Consider the following 27655-nt stretch of genomic DNA (forward strand, 5'->3'; position numbering starts at 1 on the left):
AAGATCTCTTTACACAAAAGCAGAGTACCCAGCTATATGATGCCCTGAGGGATCTAAAAGACTGTTGCCATAATGTCTCAAAACTCTTGAGACATTTTATTTCTACCATAAGCATTTTAGAGAATTGTGTGTAAGGATACAAAGTATCTTAACTGGTTGTAACAGGGATCTCAATCTACACTGGATTTGTTTTGTTTTGTTTTCCTTTTGTCTATTAATTAGCCAATCACAGCAATGCTGGTCAAATAATTCCTCTCTGCAAACAGAATTGTATTTTCCTTACCTCTCTGGATGGCAGGAGACTGTTACTATTTCAGAGCTTTGGATGTTTGTCATATCATGAATCACCTATTCCTAAGGCTATGGCTTTCTTTTTAGCATCTCAATTGATCATTACTAAGTATGTTCACCAGGTATTTTCCAGAAGCACTTCTATTTTATCTGTTTCTGTGCCCAATACTTTATGTTATGCCCAGCACACTCTCTCACAGCCACGCAATCTTTATAGCAGTCACAAAAGCATGCCTCCTCCAGTGTACAGGCAAAGATGAATTATGTTAATAAGATGTTAATAAGGTTTTATTTTGACTGGTCAGTTCTGAAATCAGAATGAACTTCTCAGATCTGAATTGTTTAGAAATTTTAAGAATTAAAGAGATGTGTTTTAAAATAAAAATAGCTTTGTTTTCATCTTTTAAAGAGAGAACTGACAAAAAGAATTCTGTTTCAGAAAGCTGTTTTCTAATTGTGTTTCTACATGTAAAATAGCAGTAGAAGTATTTAATGATTATTTAATTCAAATAATATATATATGTATATATGTGTAATATGTATATGTAATATATATGTGTATATATAAAAATAATATTATATATATATATGCTAGTTTGATTGGACAGTATTTTGAAAATCTAATCTCTGAAGAATGATCTAGATTCTGGGGTGCAAACTTTAACGATATTGCTACTTACAGTATTTTAATATTCAGCTTATCAGTACACATTTTTGTAAAATGCTTGCTAGTTCTCTATGCTCTGAGATTTCTTGGGACATACTGAAGTTGCTGGGATATTAGAAAAGTTAGATATCATGAAAAATAATTAAGCAAACAAAAAGAAATTTAAAAACCTGTTTTTTTAGGGCAAATGGAAACATTTCTACTGTTGAAGGATGCTATGCATCAGTGACTCAAATGAACAATTTTCTGTCAGAAGTAATTCGGAAATCTTTACAGAAAGAGTTTTATTTTGTTCCATTTCTAAAATTACAAGAATTAGATAAAAGGTGCAAAAATCAGCCACAGATAATGTAATGGAACTGCTAATATAAGTATGTCAAATTGCACCACTGTTTAACACAGCACAAGTCTGCAAAGTAACTCAATAATCATTGATGTCTATTCACTTTTTCTGTTTCCCAAACTCCTGTTACTGCATTTACCATATATAACATTTCTGTTCCTCTTAACAACACCACAAGGATAACACAGATAAGGATAACAGCAGTTGCTCTCTCAAAAGAAGACAGTTGATTGATTTAATTATTTATTTTGTTATTTAATCTTCTTATGCAACAGAATTACTGTTCCTATTGTCAAATAGACCAAATGTCTCTTGTTATTATCTTAGCTTTAAATGCCGCCTCACAAAAACATACTCAGGCAACCGTATTTTAACCCTTGTAATGCTGGCTTTCCATGCAGCTTCATCGTAGAGATCATCCAAAAGAACAGTGTTATGTTAAAAAGTCAGCTTTTCAATGTCATGATGAGGTTTGTGCTTCTTGCATCAATTGGTTAAAAGAATAAAATTCAGGTCCTACTTACCCTGCAGACATTTGAAACAATGCCATAAACATCTGACTGTATTACCTGAAGTTTTATTCTGTGATAAAACTTCTTTTATACTGTTCAGAGAATGATTAAAACTGAATTTAGAGGTTATGTTCATAGAGTTCTGCATATGTATCTTGTTATATGTCTCTCTTCAGTGGTAAAAATAACTGCAGATATTTAGAATCCCAGAGATTAACTATAAAAGTTGGCATTTTCTATCACAAGGTGTGCACTTCTTATAATAGATAGAAATTAAACAGTACTCATCTTTTCCTTCTGTTCTTATTACAGGATGTGTGACACAGGAGAAGGGCTGTTCACCTTTCAGACACGAGAAGGAGAAATGATATATCAAAAAGTTCATTCTGCAACGCTGGCAATAGCAGAGCAACATGAAAGATTAATGATGGAGATGGAGCAGAAGGCACGGGTAAGATCCTTTCACCGAAATATTTAAACTTATAAAATTGGTAATGAACAAAAGAAGTCATTAGTAATGGCAGTCCATGTATTCAGCCATAATAAAGATAATAGCTGCATGGCTAAGAGAAAACATTCTTCATGTATTTTATGGGCATGGATTTTCAGCATATTCAATGCAGTGATCTTTCTCTAGTGTCTTTCTGGAAGGGTAGAGTCTACTAGGTCCATGGTTACCTTCTTGAAAGGTAACTCAGAGTTCAGACCTTTTGCTGAAAAAATGTCCAGTGTGAACACACCAAGATGACAGCAGGCACAGTCCTTTTTTCATAATACAGGAAAGATGTTAGTTACCCTTAAACTATATTAAGTACCAAAGCAAAGTGTGGTCATAAAAAGTTTTGTTTGTTTGTTTGGTTTGGTTTGGTTTGTTTTACAGTCAGAATTTTTAGTTTTTTAAAGGTTAATTTTATGTACTTTCTGAAAATTTTGGAGATTTTTAAGACAAAAAAGAATAACTTAAAGATGATCTTCACTGATCATTCTGGAAGGCTAACTTTGAACTGTGATTTGAGGCTACTTTCACATCAACCAAAGAGGAAACATGTGGGGAGTCCAGCGAACCTTATCTGCATGCTTTTCATAGAATGATATGATTGTTTGAGTTAGAAAAGACCTTAAAGATCATCTACTTCCAACGTTCCTGCCTAGGGCAGGGGTATTTTTCACCTTTCCTCTGAGAATACCACAATTCTCCGCATATCTTTGCTCCTAGAAAGAGATGTGGGGATAATTGTTCCCTCACTCTTCCTTCCTTCCCATGCCCATCACGTATGTTCAAATAGCAAAGGGCCATTCAAGACTCCAGGGTCCAACTCCCAGTCCTCATAACTGCCCAGAGCTGTCTATTTTTCTTTATTTACAGTACAATGAAAAACCTGTATTTCTAAAAAAAGAAAAAAGAAAAAATAAAAAAAAATCTGCATGTCTTAAGTCAGATGGAAAGCTATAAAAAATACTTTTTTTCTGTGGTTTTTGAAAAAAGATGGACTATTTTTTTCATTAACACTAGATAATTTAGGAGCGTGTGAAGAAAACTTGAGATGCACAAATTTTGGATAAAAAAATAGAATAAAATAGGAAGAGAAGAATTCACAGTCAAGATACAATGTTAGAGACATGTGAACAATTGCTGAAAGCACAGCCCAAGGTAGATGATGACAGAGTAAATGGAAAAGTGTCTTGAATACTAGAAATGCTGGGAAAATAAAGTGCATTCTGCTGGGCAGAAAGTGGTTGGTTAATAGTCCAAAATGAGAAAGAAGCAGCTTTATAAATATATCTGCTTATTTTCTTGCTACCCTAATAAGTGCTTAGACCTGAATCTGGGATTATATGGGATTTTCTTTCCATGGAATCACCACTTTCAGATCTTCCACCTATTGATTAACAACTCTGCTTCTTAGCAAAGCTGTTTCCATTCTGCCATCAGATGACTTCTCTGAAACCTCATTTATGAAGATTGTGGCCATATGGTACAGAATATAAAACTCTGAGAACAGACTGAGAAATATAAATGACTCACCGTCATCCACGCAGCATCTAATATACTTCATTCCTGATAAATCTTCACTGTGATCTGCATAGGGAAATCGATAGAGCTTTGTGCCTTGCTGTAGGTTGTGTAGAAGCTGTAGGCTGTGAAAAAAATGTCTCAAAAATCTGTTGGTTATTATATATCAACTAGTAAGTTAATGTTGCTTTGGTTTTGGAAGCTCTGTTGCTCCTGTTGGACAGTGCTGAACCTCCAATGGGTTTTCTGTGTTACCTGCAGTATTTGAGCTGTATTCATATGTGAAACAAAATCTGAAGATATTAAATAGACTCAGTATATGTTATTTTCCTTTTATCAAGTAAAAGTGCCATTTTCACCGTATGTCATATAAATGTTTGTTTCCCTTAAAATCTGTAATCTAAGCACAAACAAGAGTATGTTTTATAGTCAGGGATCTACAGGTCCTTCTTGATCTTGATCTTTGATCCTTTGTCTTTAAAGCACTGTACTATTAGGTGGGCTTTTTTATTGTTGGCTGTTTTACTATTTCTTGACTGTTTCAGTTATGAACAGCTCATGTATAATATTATAGAATCATATTATTTTCTTCTTTTTTTTTAGTAAAAATGACAATGAAAGAAACTATGAAAGAAACTTTAAAAAATAAAGACTTAAATAAACTTTAAAAAAAAAAAAAAATCAAAAAAAGGAAAAATAGCAACAGTTTCATTATTGCTTCTTCCTTCCAGTATTTGGAAGCTATATATTAGAAAGGACTTTTGAATGTCTATGTGTTCTGCCCTAAATCTTAAAACATTTCAAGTAACTAGTATTCTAAAGACTTGTCCTCATTTATGTTTTAAAAAAAGTTGTAATATCTTATAATCCAGTATTATAAAAAGTGAATGCAGTTAGTAAAAGAAATCAAAGTGCTTTCTTCACCAGAACACTTATGAAATGTGTAGTCAAGGTTAGTTCACAAAATGAATAAACAGAACTGATTGAAGAAAATAAAAAGGAATAAAACAATAACATAAAAACAAACTGTTTAAGTAGCTGTTCATATATATCTTTTTCTCTTCTACTCATGTCCTTTTCAAATTATAACACTGAAGAAGGACCCGAAACATGAGATCAGTTGTTTTCAAGTTGACTATTGGCTTTACTGTAATCAAGAGAGACTGTATTTTACTCAAATTCTAAATCAAGCCCAGCTGGACTGTGACCTAGTTGTGACTTAGGTGCTCTTGATTGATTTTAAAATACTAAATCATAGTGCCGATAATGATTTATGTTCACTTTGTTTTGCACAGTAGCAAGTTAGGGCCAATGCTAATACTTTTTTCAGATCAAGTTTCATCTGTATATTACTTTCTTTAGTCTTCTCTTTTTTAATAGATGAGTATAAGACAGCAGATATTTTTGCGTGGCTTTTTTGGAGGAGAGGACAGAGTGATACTGAAATGTGTTGGTAGTTCTCTACTTTATTAACGCAAAAATTCAATTTAAAACAATAGTGATTGGCTTTATACTTAAGAGTTTTTGTGTTGCTGTACTGCCTAAAGAAAACTATCAGCAACTTTGGTTTTATTGTCAGAATAGTCTGTACCCTCACATATGTATTTTCTCACCACTACCACCGTATTTTTAATATATGTTTTTTTTTTTAATATACCAATTATAAATATACTTGGTTTTGTAGTTCTGGATTTTTTTCCATAAAAGTCTCACCCCAGTTGCAGTCAGATATTGATCACAGAAGATACATATATCAGTTTCAACTAGATTCCTCTCCTGTCACCAGGTTGGGCTACTAGCTCCACTTCCCTTCTATTAGTACTCATCTGACTGAATGAGTCAGTTCAGATAGCTAATTTGACCAACCAACTTAAAATAAATAAATAAAAATCTAGCTCAAAGCAAGAGGGTTCTTTGGAGTTACTGAGCTGAACTGTTTTACAAAAGCACTACTGAGCCATTAGATCTTCTCAGTTGTGCCTTTAAGGAGAGAAGGAGAATGAATGATTCACCCTTTGTAAATGCTGAGCATCCTCCCTCTTGCAGTCAGTAAGTGATACTGGTTTTAGTGGCCTTTTCAAGGAATCCCTTTTTAAAATAACTTTCATGCACCAGCATATGAACACTGTTGTGCACAGTATCACTTATCTAACCTCTGCAGCACGATGACAATTCGCTTACAATTGGCAGTGTAGGAAATTAAGGCCTCATTTTACTTCTCAATGGAATCTTTATTCTTCTGACGCACAACCTTCACTGAAAACACTTCTGCTAAGTGTACAGAATGGAAGGTTAAGAACTGTAGATTACTCATATTCATTTTTCTTATAACTATATATACAACAGATGCATGCTTGGGAATTAGAGCTGTATCTTTGTAACCTTGTAAATTACATTTTTCCAAGGCTGCCAAAGGAAACCTGTTGTGTAACCTAAAAAATATATATATTAAAATAAAAGGTAAAACAAAAAGTATAACAAATATTATAAACAACATAATGCTGTAGTTGACATCAACCATTTGCTTTCAACCAAGTATCAAACATTGGAATATAAATTCTTAAAGAAATTATAATGGTTACAATTTTCATAACTTGTAATCATAGAAAACATCCTGTGATGCTTGTTTTCCTTTATACATCACATCTGCAAATAAATGTAATTTTAGACAGTGATACTTTTAACATTTACCAGAAGATAAACAAATTAATAAAACACATCTGTATGTTTCTTTGCCACACTCATTATTTTAAAGCCTTGTGTCTAATATGCAACTTAATATAATTGAATGAGTCATAGTCATAGAGTTCTGTAACTTCAGTAAAATAGTAGCAGTGAACTTACTTTCTATGTTTTTAAAGTTATTAATAAGGGAATAACAAATGCAACACTGAAAACAAATATCAGGCAAAGAGAAATTGGAGAAGAAGGTTGCTAAGAAATATAGCTGCAAATTATTTAATCTTTCTGATCCTTAGAAAAAGGATGAGGAGGGGTTTATAAGACCGGTCTGGACATAAATCTAAATTACAAGGTTGTCATTCGTAACTTTAATGAGAAGGTAGGTAGAATGAAGAATATAATGTGGTAAATTGTCAGATAATTAGAAAAAAAAAAAAAAAGGAAAAAAAAAAAAGACCTTGAGAAAATAACAGTATTGCTTTCATAGTAAGCTTTTAATTAATCTTTATTCTGTAACCAGTTCTCTATTATGTATTTCTTTACATATTTTTAGCTGAAAAACTTTACAGAGTCAAACATCAACAACAATTACATGAAGATTCTAAATTTTTGCTTTCAAATGATCATTTACATTTGAGGTATTTTACCTTTGCCAGTGCATCTTAGAGGCTTTTTCATGTAATGTCATACTTATCACCTGTTATTTTCCAATTGTGAAAAACTGGAAATTCATGAACATACTCTTAGATGTTTCAGAACGGATGATTTTATGAAATACATATTTAAAACATATGTCTTATGTGCTCCATTTGAACACTGTAGTTCAATTAATATGATAAAGCTCTTTATTTATTTTATTTTATTTTGTTTTATTTTGTGATTCTGCATAAGTGCATTTGGCTCATGTTAGTACCCAGAGAAAACAGAGAAGAAAAATTCAGAGTTAACCCATAGAAGGTCCCTTTTTGCTTCGGATGTCTTCTTCTGTTTCCAAATTAGATATGAGCTCAAGTATTGAGGTTCTGGATAAGTATAATCATCCATGAACTCATATACTTGAAGGAAAATAAAGTATAGCTTCAGGCCACTTATTAAAATACTTAACTCAGTACAGATTGGTATTTCCAACCTGAAACTAGTTTATGATGTTTCCATGCAACATTTAGAAAATTTGTAACTAACTAGTATACAATAAACTGAGTGCTTTTAGTTTTTGAATTGTTTACTTGATTCACACATATGTTACGAATCTCTGTTTACTGGTTCCAGAGGTCTTTGAAAGTTGCAAGTTAAAGTTGAAACAACCATTTAGTGTTTTTGACAGAAAAGACTTCTAGCTTGCTCTTCTTTGCAGTAAAAACCAATAATAGAACACTGGGAGTGTTCTGCTGCAGGACCTGACAATCCACTCATGAACCATGGCCAGCAGGAAATATTGCCAAGATAGCAATAAAGCAGAAATGTTGTCTTTTTTTTTTCTTCTTCTTCCTCTTTTTTGTTTTGTTTTGTTTTGTTTTGTTTTTTGTTGTTTTTTTTGTTTTTGTGTTGTTTTTTTTTCCCTTAGTACAGAATCTGTGTACATTTTGGGTTGAGTTTTGTAACCTCTTCTTATAAGTATCCAATGGTAAATAAACAAATAAATAAATAAATTTAAAGGAGAGGATTCTTGGTTCACAAAGCACATAATATTTTTTTTTTTTTCTTATTTTTATGTGAGAATTTTTAAAAGTACAGTCATACTACTTGTTAGTCTTTAGACTAAGAATCATAGAATCATAGAATGGTCAGGATTGAAAAGGACCACAATGATCACTGAGTTTCAACTCTGATGCTATGTCCAGGATCACCAACCACCAGACCAGGCTGCCAAGAGCCACATCCAGCCTGGCCTTGAATGCCACCAGGGATGGGGCATCCACAACCTCCTTGGGTAACCTGTTCCAGTGCGTCACCACCCTCTGTGTGAAAAACTTCCTCCTGAGATCTATCCTAAACCTCCCCAGTCTCAGTTTAAGATCATTCCCCCTTGTCCTATCACTATTCTCATTAACAGCCATGCCCCTCCTGTATATACGCTCCCTTCAAGCACTGGAAGTCCACAGTGTGGCCTCCTCAGGGTCTTCTCCAAGCTAACAATCCCAGTTCCCTCAACCTTTCCTCATGGAATAGGTGCTCCGGCCCTCTGATCATCTTGGTAGCCCTCTGGACCTGCTATAAGAACTCCACATCCTTCCTGTTCTGGGGCCTCACAAGAACTGAGTAGAGGAGGACAATCACAGAATCACAGAATCACAGAATCACAGAATTACCCGGGTTGGAAGGGACCTCAAGGATCATGTAGTTCCAACCCCCCTGCCTAGCAGGGCCACCAAACATACACATTTACTAGATCAGGTTGCCCAGGGCTCCGTCCAACCTGGTCTTGAACACCTCCAAGGATGGGGCATCCACAACCTCACTGGGCAGCCTGTTCCAGGACCTAACCACCCTTCTAGTAAAGAACTTTCCCCTAACATCCAACCTAAATCTTCCCTCCTTCAACTTAAAACCATTTCCCCTAGTCCTGCTATTATCAGCCCTTTCGAAGAGTTTACTCCCCTCCTGGGAGTAAGTTCCCTTCAGGTACTGAAAGGCTGCAATGAGGTCACCCCGCAACCTTATCTTCTCCAGGCTGAACAAACCCAACTCCCTCAGCCTGTCCTCATAGGGGAGGTGCTCCAGCCCCCTGATCATCTTCGTGGCCCTCCTCTGGACCCTTTCCAAAATCTCCATATCTTTTTTGTACTGAGGGCTCCACCCCTTTTTTAATGCAGCCCAGAACAGAGTAGGCCTTCTGGGCTGCAAGTGCACACTGCTGGCTCATGTCCTGCTTCTCATCCACTAACTATGTGTATATAGATGAAGTAAGTCCTAGAACTCATACTCAGTAAATCCTAGAAACTTATCCTCATTGCAGCCTTTCAATACCTAAAGGGAACCTACACCCAGGAGGGGAGTAAACTCTTCAAAAGGGCTGACAATAGCAGGACTAGGGGAAATGGATCCAAGTTGAAGGAGGGAAGATTTAGGTTGGATGTCAGGGGAAAGTTCTTTACTAGGAGAGTGGTTAGGCCCTGGAACAGGCTGCCCAGGGAGGTTGTGGATGCCCCGTCCTTGGAGGTGTTCAAGGCCAGGTTGGATGGGGCCCTGGGCAACTTGATCTAGTAAATGTGTATGTTTGGTGGCCCTGCTAGGCAGTGGAGTTGGAACTACATGATCCTTGAGGTCCCTTACAACCTGGGTGATTCTGTGATTCTGTGATTCTGTGAACTGTGAACCATGTCTATTTCTGACATTCACCACTTCAAAAGAAAGTATGGATTCAGGAATAGACAGTCTGGAGTTGTTTTTTGGGTTGCTTTTTTAATCTTATTTGACCAAAAATATTTTCTCAAAAGTCAATTTATTTCATTGTCATTTTTTTAAGGCTATTATTCACATCCAATAATAGGCATTCATACTGTGTCAACATTCAAGAACTATGCAGTAGGTGCCATTGACTTCTTAGAAGAAAATACTTCTCGCTGCCGCTGAAGTTGAAATTCCATGGCCACTACTATCCAATATCTGTGTTTTTTAACACAAGTCCATGCTTTTTGCTCCTCCACTTGGCCCTGCATGGTGAAGGATAAGGTGGAGGAAGCTGCATGCGGTAGTTGATGTGGAATGTTTACTGCATGCTTGAATGAAACCTGAGGATAGGGAAGGTCTTTACTATGGTAACAAAGTGTTGGAGCTTCTGGTACAAAGTGACAGAGCAGGTGGTAGAATTGAACTGTTTGTCATCAGAAACACTGCAAACCACATGAAGGTTTGTGAAGTGTTTAGATAAGAGCTGTGGGTAGGTGTGAGAGCAGAGTTTGCAAGTCCTTGTATAAGTGTGTATCAGATATTTTGGTGGTTGGTGATGTAATTTAAATGTTGTTTTGCCTTTTAAAAGCTATTCACTAGAGCTTGTACTTGAAGTGGCAGTAGTCACTCAGAACATGACGGGATGAATTCAGTTCCTTCCTTTGCCTGCCAGAATTTTGAACTCTTTTCCTTAGCTATTGATCTGATAAGGTTGAATGTGAAAAAATGTTATGGGGTCTAAAACCCAGGTTAGGATATATATCCTAACCTAAAAATTATTCTCATTCTTCTTAAAAATTTCTGAAAGATGTTGTACAATGCCATAGTACTCATTTGGCTTTCTGTCTTACTGTGCTACCTAAGACTGGTTGAAATCTGCCTTCTCCCTGATACGATGCAGGAGCTAAATGAAAACCTATTTGTAATAAAAGTTTCACATAACTGAGGCAGTAGAATTTCTTGTCTGCTGATTCCCTACTACATCGTGCAAATCTGTTCTAAACCTGCATGCGTGAGTCCTTGAACACTGTTTTCCTCTGTTCTGAGTGCCTTCTTTGTATGTCTGAATGCAAATCTGCCATACTCTAGACATTTTGATTTAAGTAATGAGTCTACATTTGTTTAAATGCAGTGAGGAGAAGTTACATTTTAATACAAGTGAGTTTGAAGGTTGGTAACATAAGCAAATTTGAAGTTAGGATGAGTTTATATCTTGCTAAATATTGCATGTTTACACAATTGTCAAAAGAGTTAACACTGTCAAATTGAAATTCATATTTGTTTCTAGGAAGTGCAAGAAAGTGAAAAGCCAGAGAACTTTACATGAACAAAATAGATGATTTGATTAGCAGTCTTATTTGCTAATAGCCATGGGTGATATGAACAGTAAATTGGAAATGATGCTGTAATTATATGATAGTTGTTGCATGCCTGACTGAACCCTTTGTGGCTATTCCCAACACTCCCCTTAATAAACCTGGAAAAACATTTAGCACGGAAGGGAAGTTTTGTTCAGCCCTGTACACATTTTAAACAGCTTGCTTGTATAACTGTGCTGATAGGTTTACATCATTAAACTCAACAGAGGAGCAGGTTGTGTTGACCTAAGTATTACTAGAAAAGTAATTCTCAGGACAGTTCTCCAGTGGGCTCAATTTGTTATTAATCTCTTATCTGTTATTCTGAGAAAACCATTTATTGTAAAATAAACTAACATAGCCTATAGAGATCCTATTATTATAAGCCTCAATAACAGCTGATGAAGCCACCCTATGCTCTCTGGAGACAGGTATTATTATAATAATTATACTAATAAGTAAAATGAGGTGCAGAAAGATTAAGGCCAAATTCAACTAAGTATTATTTGTCCAAGGTCACAGAGTAATCAGCTGTACACTGGGAGCAGCACAACAACAAAATAAATCCTCAATCATGGTCAATTACTTATTCACAGAAAACAGAAGAATTAACTTCTGAAAAACACATTTTTCACACAGTTTTCATCAGTGTTAGGAAATATATTACCATTCTGTGTCTTCTGTCAAGCAAGGCTTTCCACTGTTTCAGCAACTCTGTTCAGGAGTTCTTTATATCACACAAGGGAATAGTTAAGGCTTTGTCTCTGATTAATAAGAAACCTCTTTATCAATGATTTACAGATGGGCCCAGTGCTTTTCAGATAATGGAAGATTTATAAAATGTAATAATCTGAGAGTTGATCAGGAATTCTCATGCTAGTCCTAAAGTTACTCTGTAAATCCCTCCTGTGCTTTACGTGCTTTGGGCCATCAAGTACCTGTTGGCGTGACAAAAAATAGATGAAGTTCACCCTTTATTATCAATTTGCCCTTTTTCCACATTTCTGTTCTTTTTTTTCTGAAGATGACAGATTTTTGAACTTGATAATTACTTACAGTAATGACTCTGATTATGTTTAGATTGAAGACAACTGATATTTAATATCTAAAAATCATACTTGAATTATGGGTCCTTTTCCAAATACAGGTATATATTGATGTGTATTAATCAAAGCCTGTCCAGACAGGGATTGTTTATGTTCTCTTTTCTGTTCAGCCTTGGGTCATGGCTGTTATATGATTGATATCCAGCCAGGCTAACAGTTTATACTTATCAGCTGCTCTGCACTGCCCAGTAATCTGGTTCAGGGGAAATATAAAATCCAGCAGTACAGACAGATCAGATTCTTTACTGTTGATTTGGCATTATTTCACATAATACAGTAGCTATATGGAATAAAGATATGCAGCTACTACAGTAAGTGAAATAAGGCCAGGTTAACTCACTGGCATAGTGCATCTCGTTAGCTCCCAGATTTTCAAACCAGAAAAGTTGATATTGGAAAGGATGGCAGTTAGTCAGCTGATACAATGTTTTCTTCAAAACTGAAATAGCAAAACTAGATTAAGTTGCTCAAGGCCTTATCCAGTCAAGTTAACAATACCTCCAGAAATGCAGATTCTGGGCATCTGAATGGGAGCTGTCCCATCCAAGTTTTTGACTTCTCCCTCTAGTTTGATATAACCCTCAAATTTGTCAAGGTTGGAATCTGTCCCACTGTCCTTGTCAACAATGAAGATAGTAAAATGTTTTGGAATACTGACCCATCTAAAATTCAGAAGTAAGTTTTTCAAAAATATTTCAGTTCTGCAGCATTCAGCAGCAAGAGCTTAATGAGGATTTTTCATGCTATGGTGAAACGATGCACCAGTTTGTTACTTGTGTCTGTCTTAGAGTAAAAATCTGCTGGTCTCATTAGATTTTTTTTTTTGTCTGTTAATTCTGTAAAGGTAGGCAGGCAGGAATCATATGGATCCATCTGGCTGGTTGTTGAATGTGTAATTTTACAGTGTTTATGATTGTAAATCCATTGCCAAATCAGTATAGATTCTTGTTTTTAAAAACAAAGAATTCATGGTCCCTCTTATTTTTAATAATTTCCTTGTAGGGCAGTGTTAAAAGTTTCATTTTCAGTTGGCTAAGAGATCTGTCAAAATCTTTATGGTGGTTTTTTTAATGTTTCATATATATTGTACAGTGATCATCTTTAAATACCTGTTGTATTACATGGGAAAAAAAAAAAAAAAAAAAAAAAAAAAAAAGCTGATGGAGTTGCAGATTGCAGAACTTACCAACACACAGGCAATTAATTGTTCTGTTAAACGGCAACAATAAATTTCAGAAACTTATAATATATAGAATCATAGAATCCTTAGAGTTGGAAGGGACGTCTGAAGGCCATCCAGTCCTGCAATGCCCAGGGCCTGATCCAGCCTCACCGTGAAAGTCTCCATAGATGGGGCATCAGCCATGTCTCTGGGCAACATTCCATTGCCTCACCACCCTCACTGTAAAAGACTTTTTTCCTTATATCTACCCTCCTTGAGCTTGAAACAATTTCTCCTTGTTCCGTCACCACAGACCCTGCTGAAGAGTCTGTCCCCTTCTTTCATCTAGCCCCCTTTTAGATACTGAAAGGCCACTATCCAGTCACCTCACAGCCTTCTGATCAGCCCCACCTTACTTGCCAGTAAGATCTGGCATCTGGATTTGTCGAACCTCATGAGGTTCACCTGGGCCCACTGTTAAAGCCTGTCTAAGTCCCTCTGGATGGCATCCCATCCCTCTATTATGTTGACTGCGTATCACTGTCAGTGTCACTGATGAAGATATTAAAGAGTATTGGTCCAAGCGCCGACCCCTGGGAGACACCACCAATAATCAATTTCCATCCAAACACTGAACTATTGACCATCACTCTCTTGAATCAGTCCTGCATCCATTGAACAGTCCACTCATCAAATCCATATATTTCCAGTTTGGAGAGAAGGATGTTTTGGGGTACTATGTCAAAGGTCTTAACGAGGTCAAGATAGATGACATCAGTGGCTCTTCCTTTGTCTATTGATGCAGTTCCACCATCATAAATGGCCAGTAGTTTGGTCAAGCAGGATTTGCCGTTGGTGAAGCCATTTGGTTCTCTGGTGTCACCTCCCTGCCTTCTATGAGCCTTAGCATAGCTTCCAGTACATGGGAAGAACCTCTACCAAAGTGAGCAATTTATGCCAGGGGAAAGTGAAAAATGCAACTGAAGAGTAATTGTCTGAAAATGAAATTCAATGGAAAATATGCCAATTGTAGCATTGTTAAACTGATGCAAATATATTGAGAAATACAGCTATTTACACACACCACTCTGTTTAAAAATTGGTTTCCTAATTTGCAGCTATTTTTGTCACATCAGTAAGGAAGTAAAAATTTTGCTAGCTTGTTTTATATGCAAAAAATTTGGACTGTGATTTGGATAGTCTTGTCTCTCTTCCGAGGATACATTATATATATTTATCTAGAGGGGTATAAATTACTTTTGAATGATTGATGATTACAATTCTAAGATTTAGTAATATCAAGAATTATGACTATCATGATATGATCTTCATGTGTTACTGAATGCTGGAATCGTGTACTCATGAGCTTAATAAGAAATATTCATGGCAAAATATCTGTAATTGTTGTTTTAGTGAGTATTTAGAAAATTGTCTGTCATTTTATTAAAGTTTATTGGTACCATCAGTTTCTATATACTGGAATGAATGCACTAGCTAAAAGAAACTACTGGAAACCACTGATCAGTTTTGGACTATTAAAAAAAAAAAAAGTGTCTTAAGCAAGCTTTTGTGGCATTTGCTTTATTAGAAAGTTTGAAACTCAAATAACTCCATGTTTTGTTGCCAAAATATGCATATAGTCCTTATACATATACAGAATTCTAAATTTTCAGCCCCCAACTTATTATCTTAATGTTTACCCAAATGCGGACATGCTAAGTTCATTCTCAGTTCACATTCCTTGCAGCACACTTGGGAGATTTTTCTACATAGTTCTCCACAAAGGGACAGTTTTGATGCTATAACATTTACCATACCACTTCTAAAACTGACCAGAGCAACTTTTATGAAGTCAGAAAGGCTGTCCTTCCAGTACTCTCAAGTAAAACACTGAAGACTTCAGGTGTCTCAAATTCTTCTTTAAGATTTGTCATACCTTTTGGTAAGTAATATAATGAAAAAGAAAAAAAAAAAAAAGAAAAAAAAAAATCACATGCTTTGAAATCTTCTCTGAAGCATATCAGGTTGAGGTCAGACATGAGCAGCTTTCTCAGAGAGAGGGATAGCCAGCAGAGCAAGGACACCTAAAAAAAGAAAGAGGAAGGAGGACAAGACTATGTAAGCTGGCACTGATAGCAAACCTCACTATTACTAACTTTATTTTGACACATATCATGAAAGCAAACCTTCTAGAATGCCATAAATCCTAGGCTGATATCCAGAGAAAACATATTCCTACAGGCAGTCTGTTTGACATCTCCAACTGCTGCATTTAATTTCATTTTTCCCACCCCAATTTGTTAATCCCTATATATTTCAGAGGATACATCAAATACTCTCCCTTTTCTGTTTAAAAAAAAAAAAAAAAAAAAAAAACAACCAAAAAAAAAAAAAAACAACAAAAAAAACCCTACTCTTTAATTTTGGAGATATCAATCAAAGAATTGTGTAATGAAAGATGATGAGGCTACTGAAAGGCATTTTGTCCAACCTGCCTGCTCAAGCAAACTCACCTAGAGAGGCTGGTTGCCCAAGACCGAACCCAAATGGTTTCTGATATCTCCAAGGAAAGAAACTCCATAACCTCTCTGGGCAGCCTGTGCAGGTGTGTGGTCACTGCACAACAGTGTTTCTTCCTGTTCACATGGAACCTCCCGTGTTTTGGTTTGTTCCCATTTGCCTTGTTTCTTGACACTGGACACATCTGAAAAGAGTCTGGCTCTGTCCTTTTTGTACCCTACCTTCCAATATTTGTATACATTGATAGATCCATCCTGAGTCTCCAATTCTCCAGGATAAACAGTTCCAAGTATCTCAGTTCTTTTTCACAGAAGAGATGCTCAAGTCCTTTAGCCATGCTTTTGGCCCTTTGCTGGATTCTCAGGTAGTTCCACATCTCTCTTGTACTGAGAAACCCAGAACTGAATACTAGATATTTCATGTGCAGCCTCACCTGTGCTGGGGAGAAGGATCACCTCTCTTGACCTTCTGGCAACACTTTTCCCAGAAGTCCCTTAGACTGCTTTGCAGACAAGGGCATGTTTAACTTTCTGTCCACCAGGACCCACAGGATCTTGTATGCAAAGCTGCTTTCTAGCTGGGCAACCCCCAGTATATGCTGGTGCGCAAGGTGTTCCTCCTTACATTCAAGTTCTTGTTGAACTTAATGATGTTCCTGTCAGCCAATTTCAGCAGCCTGATAAGGTTCCTCTGGGTGGCAGCACAAATCTTTGGTATATCAGCCACTCCTTTTGGTTTTGTGTCATCAGCAAACCTGCTGAGTGTGCACTCTGCTCCTGAATCCAGATCGCTGCTGGACAGAACTGGACTCAGTACTGACTGGCCTCCAACGAGATTTCATGGTGCTAATCACCATTCTCCAGGCCCTCTTCAGTGAGTTTTCAGTCCAACTCATTGTCTGCATATTCACCCCATATTTCATCAGCATATCTACAAGGATTTTATTGAAGACAGTGTCAAAAGCCTTACTGAATCTACTGCTCTCGTCTACCAAGCCAGTCATTTCATCAGGAATGGTTATCTGTTTGGTGAAGCTTGTCTTTCTTGTGTTAAATTCATACTGACTACTCACAATCATATTCTTGTACTTTATGTGACTGAAAATGTTTTTCAAGTTTAGCTTCCCAGGGTCTGAGGTGAGGCTGAACAGCCTACACATCCTCTTTCTTGCCCTTCTAGAAAATATGAGAGCCATTGGCTTTCTTCTAGTCCTTTTGCAAGCTGGAATGCATCTGCTGTACTTGACTGTCCTACTACTAACTCATTTATTGAATAAAGACCAAAACTCTTCCTAGACCTTCTATCACTGACGTGTTTATATATATCACCGACTAGCACTTATAATGATGCACTTAATTTACTTGTTTCTGAAATGAGACAAAGCTGTAAATGAACATTTCCATGATTAACTGCTTGAGGTGAATGACCCCTGGAACATATCTTTGAAGGTTAAGCTAATAAAATACAGTTCAAGAAGATCTGTATCAATGCATTACATGCCACCTTCCTTCCATTAAGCATTCATGAGTCAATATGATGAATTGTTCTAGGACTATGATTCATTTCCGTTTTTGACTTAAAGGAAATACATATGGGGGTGGTGTGGTGTTATTTTGGATTTTGTTTTTAAGTAAGTGTTTTGTTTTGTTTTGTTTTGTTTTTTGATTGTTTGTTGTTGTTGGTGGTGTTGTTTTGGTTTGATCCTCCTCATTTTCCATCTGGAAGTAGTCGTACCTTTAAATATATCACTACAAACCACTTTGAAATACCCTAGGATACTTTTACTTTTTAATCCTGGAGATTCTGTCCTAGGTGCAGCTGCTTAGAGGAATTATTTTATAGTTACACACAGTCTTATCCCAAAATTCTGTCTGCAAAAATCTTTTATTTTGTGTCACGCAGCACCAATCTCTATGTTGATAAAAGCTCCCATATCATGGTGACATAAGGGGCAATCAATACCTGAAAATAATGTCTATGTAATAGAATTTATGAATACTCTATTATATATACATGCATATATTAGCTATACCTGCTACTAATTGCTCCTATTTGATGGAGATTCCTAACATTTAGTTATATGTGTTTTCACTAAGACCTACTGTGTATTTAAGTATACTATATAAGTATACTGTGTACTGATGGTCAGGCTTGAAATGGTCTCAGATCTGATCATGGCAGCATTGTCTCCTCTGTTATTAGTAAATGGTTTTATGCAATAAAAAATAAAATAAAAATAAATAAATAAATAAAAAGATGAAATAGTTCAAATATGTCATAGTTATAATAAAATAGCTCAAACATTCTAAATGTTCAAGAACTTGACCCGCTCTCATGGTAATTAGTAGTTTACGTGAACAGGAAATGAAAGAAAGAGAGAAAGAAAGACACAATTTTGTAACAGAAATGAGAGGACACACACCTTACTGACATTCAGTAAATATAATCTCAATGCACTAAAAAATCCAGCTACTTTTGTCCAACATTAAGCCATTCTATCAGACAACAAAGTGATCTATTGTGAGCTCCTTTTAGTGGAAAGGAAAAAAAGAGGAAAAAAAAAAAACCAAAAAAACTCTTCTGCCAGAAAAGGAGCAAAATGTCCCAATTCTTTCTTTATAGCGTGGCCAAAGAGATTAGAAAAAAAATAATAAAAATATATCAGTCCAGCTGAATTTCCCTTCAGAATGCTCTTCTTGCCCTATTGCTTTATTATTCATATATAATATTGTTCCACAGCCAAAGACTAATCATCATCCAGCTTGGCACTGCAAAGTGATGTTATTATTTTGAGATTTTTTCCTCCATAATTGATTAAGAAATTCTGTAAAAGGTCCTTACAAGGTTAGAATTGTTACTGAAAACCTAACTGCTAGAAATATGTTATAGAGGTTGAAGTCACCCAAGTGACTTTCACAGCTAGCTTTTCTATAAGTCTTTCCAGAAAACTTATGAGATCATATATTTGAGGTTCATTGCCAAGTTGTGTCAGGAACAGCAAGCTGGATACAAATATAAAAAGAAAGATAAAGGAGTCTGTAGAAAAGAAATAGTATACAAATATCTGTAAGTATTTATATTACTAATGGATACACTTAATAATCAGCTCTGTTCAAAAAAGGTATGACTATTTTGTAACCAAGCTGAGTGATTGTGAACAAAAAAAATATAGGAAAACTGAAACCATAGATTAATAACAGATCAACAAAGAGAATAATAATCTGATTGCACCAGTATAGAAATATGTCCTGCATACTAGTAAGTATTCTCATAAGAAGTCCTGGATCAAGATACTGTATAATTATTGAACTTCAGATCTTTTAAGACCAGATTAAATTGGGTGAGTGAGGAGACAGAATTCAAAAAGAAATTTTAAAGGCAGGTTGAATAAATTGTTTGCAACAGCAAAATAATTTCAACAGAAACAGGCAAATGACTATACTTGGAAGGAATAATCTGCTTCACAGTTCAGGATGGTAACTGGTTTATGTAGAACAGATCTATGTGTCATAACACAAAAGATGAATGTGGTACAATGGTGTCTGCTTTGCAAAAATGTAAACATGACACCTGTTTCATGGCTGTAACTTAAAATTCATTTAAAAAAAAAAAAATAGAAAGCATTTTACTTCTTCCCTCTTGCTTGAGCCCTAACTTATGGTCAGTAGATGCTATCTTCTAGACTGTGTGATTTTTAAACACCAATAATTTGCCTCTGTGAACGCCAGTAAAGTGAGTCCATGATATTCTGCTGTCAACTTACACATGCTTTAAGTGAAATCTATTTCTAGACAGTCATTTAATTCTTCAAAGCGTAATACACAGAGAAACATTCTTTACAGTTATAAGGGAAAATATCTAAGTAATAATATTCATGTTTCTAGACTGCAGTTCTTGTTAGTTCTTCTGTGACCTGGTTATCTCGCTATTTTTAAAGACTAATGAGAAAGTGAAATGAGCCAGTCTTTTTCTATCCTCTTTCCAAAGTATATCTGTGATAAACATGTCTTCATTGCAGGCTAAAAATCTGATTAACTATATATATCTGTTATATATATATAATAATCTAAATTATATAAATATAATCTATAATATAATATAATAATATTATATATAATAATAATAATATAATAATCTATATATAACTGTTCTTCTCCCCAAGCCAGACCTATTTCCTGTCACCATCTGGGTTTTGACTTCTCTAAAGCAAACAGAAAATTAGAGAATAATATCCTAAACAAATCACAACTCATAGTTCAAGCTCTGTTCTTAGAACAATATTAATTATTGACATCAGAGTAACAAATCTGTTTAAGTCAGTGAAGTTGCCCTGTGGGAATTATATTGAAAATTTAGTACTTAAGCCCTGTCATGAAGAACAATAATGAAAAATATGGGGATCAACTTACTGTACACCGATTTTTTTTTCATTTCTATTTCAATCAGATAGTCTTTTAAGGATTATAAAGTTGTCACTGGCAAAGGTAAGCTTCATACAACTTAAGGTTTTTTGGATAATCAAGAACTAAATGTAGCGTCCAACATGTCAAATGTTTATTATCAAAGAAAGGTTCAGTAAGAAACTAGAGGAAACCTAAGTACTTCAGATTTCATATCAGATAATAAAAGTGTCAGAGATTGATTTTTTTTAATGTTCCCAACAAAAAGTTAGTGTGTTTTTGACATATGCATTTCTGTTTTTCTCCCACATTCTAACTGCTACCTAGTTTTCTCCCTCAGAAGGTGAGCAAGAAAGTCTAGATTATGGTTTTCATTTCTTGATGTCTAATTTGAATTGAGAAATGTTTGTATCAAATATATTCTGATGCATGCTTTAGCTAATGCTACATTATTATATTAGCGAGCTTGATTTTGTATATAGGTTCTACTTTCCTCTATATTTCTACACCTAGTTAGCAAAGATTAAGGACAGCTCATTCACAGAGAAAAGTGCTTATTTCTTCTGTGTGATTGTCTCTGCTGTTATGGACCCTTTCTGAGCACTTAATGTTAATGCGTCTCAACATGTTTTGCCAGTTCATGAGAATACACCAGGGTTGGAAGCAACAGCAGAACACTGGCCATACTTAGAGCTGTTGATTTAGTTGTATAATTGGAAAATAAGCCTGAAGATATAGGTGATGTAATTTTCTAAAATATTTGCTGTATGTATGTTAAATTAAGGACAGAAATAATTTGTGTAGGAAATGAACTGTCTGTATGTTTAGAGAAAAGGAGAAAATTAAAGGTTGTTTACTTCGTTTTTCCATGAGGAAATGTTCTCTGAGTAACCTAAATCAGAAAAATTCTAATTCTTCTGGTTTGATTTGTTTTGTTTTGTTAAAAAAAAAATAAAAAATAAAAAAAAATAAGGGGGAGAAGAATATCTAGGATAAATTCTCTAAACTTACCCAGAGTAAGTTCTTCCACTGGTAAGAAGCACCAGATGTCTCAAACCTGAGTGACTAATTATGTAAGAAGTTAACAATTATGGTTCATCTACCAAAACCTGCATTATTTTTAACATTGCTAACAGAAGTTTATTTACTCCTGTGTAAAAGGGATTCTGAAACAGTAGGTTTCTGTAGTCTTGTTTATCCTATAGTAATCTATGTATTTAGTAACATAGAAGTAATTGATGGTATGTATGTTTATATGCTTATTTTTTTCCCCCTTGGTTTCAAGTTTTTTATTTGAAACACCCACAGTCTATCACATAAGATGTTCTCTACAGAAAGCAGGTTTCTGTCAGTTGCTTATCCATTTTTCTTTGAACACAACAATATTTTTGCAAACTGCAGTTTGTAGGAGTCAGCCTTCGATCATTATCATCTGCATTTGACCCATAGTGTTGTTCTTCATTGATTAAAAACTTTTTTTTTTTTTTTTTTTTAAAAAAAAAAAAAAGGAAAGATGCAGCGTTTGAGGCAGGGTCTCAGATGTGAATGATCCAGATCCTTTATTACAAGTTCTCACATCCCTTATATACCTTCACAAGTTTTTGTTTTCTAACCTTCCCATCTGCCCTTGCAACTTTCCCAACCACTTTTACATGTCAACAAAGCATTCTATACTTTTCAACTGTCCATGCAGGCACATATCCAGTCAGAGCTATGAGACCCTTCTTCTCCTTCCAGAGGTGTCCTTGGTTCTCATGCTGTTTATCTTGCTCCACAGCTGCTGCTCTGAACAGCTTTTCTTGCATTCCCACAGAAAGAGACTGTGGTTAATAATGATCTAACAATTATTTAGAATAACTTTATGGACAAAATGATGTACAATTAAATTGTCATCCATTCTATCATGGATAAGACGATAAGGTCTTCAATTCATGTTTATATTTTAAATTCTCAATTTCATAACAAAGCTAATAATGTATTTTAAAGATTGGAAGGGTTGGGTTTTTGTTTGCTTTCTGAGAATGATATTTTCACAAAGGGTACATTGCTTTTTTTCTTTCTATGGTGTCTCAAAGGAAATCTAGTTCACCTGGCCCTACAATTGCTTGTTTAACTTGATACTTCTTACTGAAAAGGTCATCTTAAAAGTTCTTCTTTAATTAGAGAATCTGAGGAAACTAAGTATTATGGATGCTCACTACGTCCTACAGTAGTTCCTAATTTATAGTAAAAATGTAGTAAAATATATGTACAGTTGTTCTGCATCATTATTGGTCAGATCAGGCAAGAAATAATCACCTATGATCAGGAATAATCATAGAACTTTTTAACCACTTTTTTTGTTCCATGAAGTTAGCTTTGAGACAATAAATCATTGTCAAAGTGATTCTCTGTACTGGAATTTGTATATTATGCATAATAATAATGAGTATTGGCTATTGCCTTAAACTCAAGTTTACTTTTTAAGTGAACAAACTGTGAATAAATCATCTCTGTTACAGGAGGTTGTATTCATTTTAATTTTATTATTTATTGTTATAACAAAGTTACCCTATTACCAGTGCTGCAGTAAGACAGCATTATAAGAGAGTAATTCTTAGAAGGTTTGATATTGCCTTGATCTCCACACTAAAACTTAAATTCATAAGTCTCCTCAGAACAGAATTTTAAAGCTTTTGAACTTAATGATCAAAATGTTTCTTTGTGCTCTTTTCTTCATATTGTATAGCTTGTAGTGATTATCTGCACCACTGACAAATAAAATGGAATACTGGCTATACATGAGCTGAGAAGACATTAGCTGTAGAAAGGGGGTAATTCTAATGACAATTCTCAAGAAAAGAATAACCTAAGTAATTACATATCTGCCACACATCAGTGTGTATCAGTGTTTAAAAATGAAATAATTGAAGATCTTTGGATTCTGTTTCTAAAAGAGATAGGCTTTTTATTAATATTTATTATTTATCAGACTTTATTAGTATTACTGAACATCATGTATTTGTACAGATGAAAATGGTTTTTTGAATTTTGCATTATGGTTCTGAATGAGGATTTCCTCGAAGTTAATCACTACCCTACAGTAAATGATCCAAGCCTTGAATACATTTTGCTGTGTAGCTGGATTCTGAAAATGTGAGTTTCTAGTCATACTCTTTTAGAAGATGATCCTGGTTCTACTCCTGAAATTAAGGAGTTTTCCATTATAAATTTTTCTATGTTATTGAACCTCCTAGTGTTCCAGACATCTGAAAAAACGGCATGCTCCATGGGGTCATCTTGATTTACTAAATACAAATTATCTATTGTATTTTATATTGTTTAAAGCCAGAGACAAGCAAATTTTGCAGTTAAATTCTCTTTTCTTTTAATGAGAGAAAGCATTAGAAACAAAGGTGGACGCAAAAAGATTATCAACATGCAAAATCTCTGTAATTCTTTTTTTCTTGTAGCTCAGTCTTGTCTTTCTTTTGTATCCCATTTCAGATGTGTTTTGGAGACAGAGCTGTCTTTAGTAAAATTTACATTTCTCCTGTTATGTTTCTGTGTTATAGCTCTTGTACACATGGATATTTATTGTGTAATTAATGGCTTAAGTTACATAAAGTCACCGAGAATGGAAAATTTGCTTTGGAGTTTGTTGCCTGGCACTGATGATGAGATGCCTCCAATGAGATGGAGGATTTTGAAAGTAATGACTGTTACTAATTCTCTGCTGCTTGTCTCAGATTCTTTCTTAGTATCTTTCTGGATATTCAATTCAATTTACAGGTTAAATGACCAAAAACGAATATGATTGTAGAAAGTTATAAGATTTCAGACACTATAGCAAAGTTAAATCAGAAAATCCTTTTAGCAGAAAGCATACCTGTAAACAAGTAGAGACACATTACTGTATGCTAATATTAAAGTATACAAAAACAAAACAAAACAAAACAAATCCTTATATAACCATGTATATGTCTGCAGCCTTTTCCTGAGCATTCACTATGCTGTGCTTATAAGGAACTTAAATGATTTTGAATACCTTTCTGTGGTAATTCAATAATGTCTTCATAATGTCATTGGTTCAATTTGTAGTTTTTAGAATTACCTATCAAGTACGGTTATGTGTGATCTTCCCCTTATGTTTGCTTTATTTTTCAGCTCCAGACCAGTCTGTCTGAACCAATGACATTATCCAAGTCAATCTCACTTCCTCGTAGTGCGTATTGGCATCATATCACTCGACAGAACAGCGTTGGAGAAATCTACAGTTTACAAGGCAAGTATATGCCACATCTATTAACTACTTTCCATTTGACCAAGAGTCATGCAAATTGCTGTTTAGTGTCACTGGTAGTTTTCTCTCCTTTTAATTTCATCAATTGTCAGTAACCACAGTGGGATTCCCAAATTTACATAAACCAGGTTTCTTTTACTCAGTTTATAAACTACTGGTGAAGATTATTCCCAGGATGACTACATAAAATTGGATAAACAGTTTGGCTCAATGTAGCTTCTCAGTAGCTAATGAGTTGGATGCTTTAGTACTTTTTTTCTGAGAAGACTGTATGTATTTGGGCAACCTCAGGGTGCCCAATTAAGTCTACATAAGATGGCTGTATGAGTTGCTAGAATAAAACAAAGGAATTCTAGGAATAAGAGCTACTCTTGATCAATTTGTTCAGAGGATCATATGTATGAACTGTTGATTAGACTGACTTGCAAACCTGCAGCATATACCTATCATATTTTTCCTTCATATACATAGATTCTAAGCTTTTTACTTATGACTTTAAATTTTATAATTAACTGAGTTGGGGAGGAGGAGGATTCACTGCTCTCAAGCTGAAATTAATTTATATCTTTTAGAAAATTGAAATTATGATACATTTAAAATATAGATAGTAGTTAATGGTATTGTTTTCACTTTTTTTTAAAAAAGAAAAACTATAATAAACATATTCCTTAATCAAGAGCTTAAGGATTTCATTTCACTTCCCTTTCAATAAGCTGTTTGCATAAGCAATTTACATTTAGATAGGAAGCTAGAAACTGCTCACAAACCACAGTACCAAGTCCAACAAATGGTATTACATGCTTTCATGCAGTACATAGACGAAAGCCATGAAGTGTTTTGTTTTGTAAATTATCACATAAATTAAAATCAGCAGGTGAGCTGTGAATTCAATAGATGATTCATTAAAGGGTACATTATTTATTTTTCCTCAGCCCTCATCGAACGAGGACAAAGTGAAGCTCTAATCATCGTTACAGACTTACTGTCAAATTACATTAACGAAAAAAAAGAACATAACCTTTCAGAAGTTGGTTGTGAAAAAAAAAAGTTGAGCTAGTAGATGACCTTAAAAGCATTCATTATGTAATGTTATCATTTATGAAGACAATAACAATGCCAAAAAGAAAAAAAGTCATTTGTCAATGTGTTAGGACTCTTCTTCTTATGTTCTTATTGATCACTTCTTTTGGAGAAAAAGGAGTAATTGTTATGACATCCATGAAGTGTGAGAATTGAGCATTGTTTGTTCTTTGCTGCATCTTTCGTTTCTCACAAATGGCCTTTGTAATTCAGTATAATTTAAAGGAAAACAAAAGTTCATACATTGAATGCTCACTCGGTATGCATACCAACTGGCTCAGCAGGAGGTAACATATTGGAAGTGTATTACGAAAAATGTAAGAATTCTGCTTTTTTAGAAGCAGGCAGATTTTGTTTACACTTTCCCTGAAACATGGGACAAATAAATATTTCAGAACATAAGATTTTCATTCCTCTTACATGTACTGGCTGAAATTTGAGAAGGCATAGTATGTTTCAGGAGTGATAAATCAAGTTCTATCAGTGGCTAAGAAATATTTCAAGAGGGCTATTTTCTTTGCCTCCAATTGCAAGTCTTCTATAGGCAATAATATTATTCATTTATATGTAATGAAGATCTCTTTGGACTTTCTGCTGCAAGGCTTATGACTAATGAAATGCAGTATATTTGTGCAGAAGCTTAAGGGAGTAGGAAATACACTTTCATTCTAATACCTTGCACTGGTAGTCTTTGCACAGCAGAGACCTACTGGTTGCTGAAACATCAGCCTGCAGATGCTTCACACATGTGGGTGGAAGGTGGGTAGTGAGGAAGCAGATTGCAACCATCACTCCAACTCACCCTACCACAACAGACAGGTGAGAGGAGTTATTGTAGAGGAAAAAAATCACTTGCTGCTGCTCTGATCTCCTCTGAGCTTGAAAAGGTATATTGCCCCCATCAGAGACAAGGCTTTTTCTTTAGAGAATAATCCATCAAATTCGGTTCAGAACCATGTGTATTTATGGTAGAGCTTTTTGCATTCAAGAAATGTGAACATTTCACATTTCTCTCGTTTTGCTAATTCTAAAATGATATAACTATCACCATGTCTACTTGTATCCAGATTACTATTGATTACAGTAAAGTAGCATCCAAACACACTGTTAAATACAGTGCAGAAGTGTTTGCCTAGTGGCAATTCATTCAGAGTTGCAGTTGAAGTGACTAGAATTTAATTAATAACAGCTGGTGATATATAAGGAAAAATGAATATGAGCTCATACTACCTTGGATAAATTGGCTCTTCAGGAGGTATTTAGCAGTCAAATTTAACTTAATTAGTAGTTTGAGTTGATCTGATAATAAATATGCTGTACAGTGAGAAGGGGCAGGATGAGGGCTTTGTGGGGTTTCTTTAGGGGCTGTATTTCAGATGAGAAAAGGCAGCTCAGTAGATGGATTCTGGGTTTATAATCCTTCATCTACCCATGAAAACCCTTCATGATCTGAAAAGATTAAAGCATCAAATAATACTGTGAAAGGAACACAGGCTGCACAAAATATCTTAAAATGCTGTGGGCTGGTTTCTTTTTATATAGCTTTTCTACCATTTTGTCATCATGGCACCCTTTCAGTTCTTGATTGTAGTTCTATGATAAAAGTGCTAATTTAGTTGTCTAGTTAATTTTACATATAGGAACAAGTTGAGGGTTGGCTTTTCCCAGTGGTGGCGTTATCACCTCCAGTATTCATTTCAACTTCAACAGTATAGTGCTGCTGGCCTGGTAGAACTTCTATACATGATTTGCAGCCACTGCATAGGTGGTGTGGTGGGCCCTCATTGACTAACAGTCACTTTCTCATGTTGCTGTGCATTGGCTGTCCTTGCTGCCTGATGGGTCACT

The 27655-nt window shown here is 35.1% G+C and overlaps 1 protein-coding gene across 4 annotated transcripts in view; it reads left to right on the forward strand.

The window, feature by feature from the left end:
• The window catches only part of DOK6 (docking protein 6), a 245358-nt gene that overhangs the window by 164772 nt on the left and 52931 nt on the right, over positions 1-27655 (forward strand). For 2 of the 4 annotated variants that reach the window (XM_015855138.3, XM_085537558.1), the window contains exons 6-7: positions 2126-2264; positions 24592-24709. In XM_015855138.3, coding sequence (XP_015710624.2) covers positions 2126-2264; positions 24592-24709 — 257 coding nt within the window. Of the gene's footprint in view, positions 1-2125; positions 2265-3720; positions 8159-24591; positions 24710-27655 lie in introns of those variants that run through there. The other 2 variants (XM_085537556.1, XM_085537557.1) reach the window with 2 other exon arrangements.

This window comes from Coturnix japonica, chromosome 2 (assembly GCF_054131305.1).
Source record: "Coturnix japonica strain WE chromosome 2, WE-NBRP24, whole genome shotgun sequence".
Classification (NCBI taxonomy): Eukaryota; Metazoa; Chordata; class Aves; order Galliformes; family Phasianidae; genus Coturnix; species Coturnix japonica.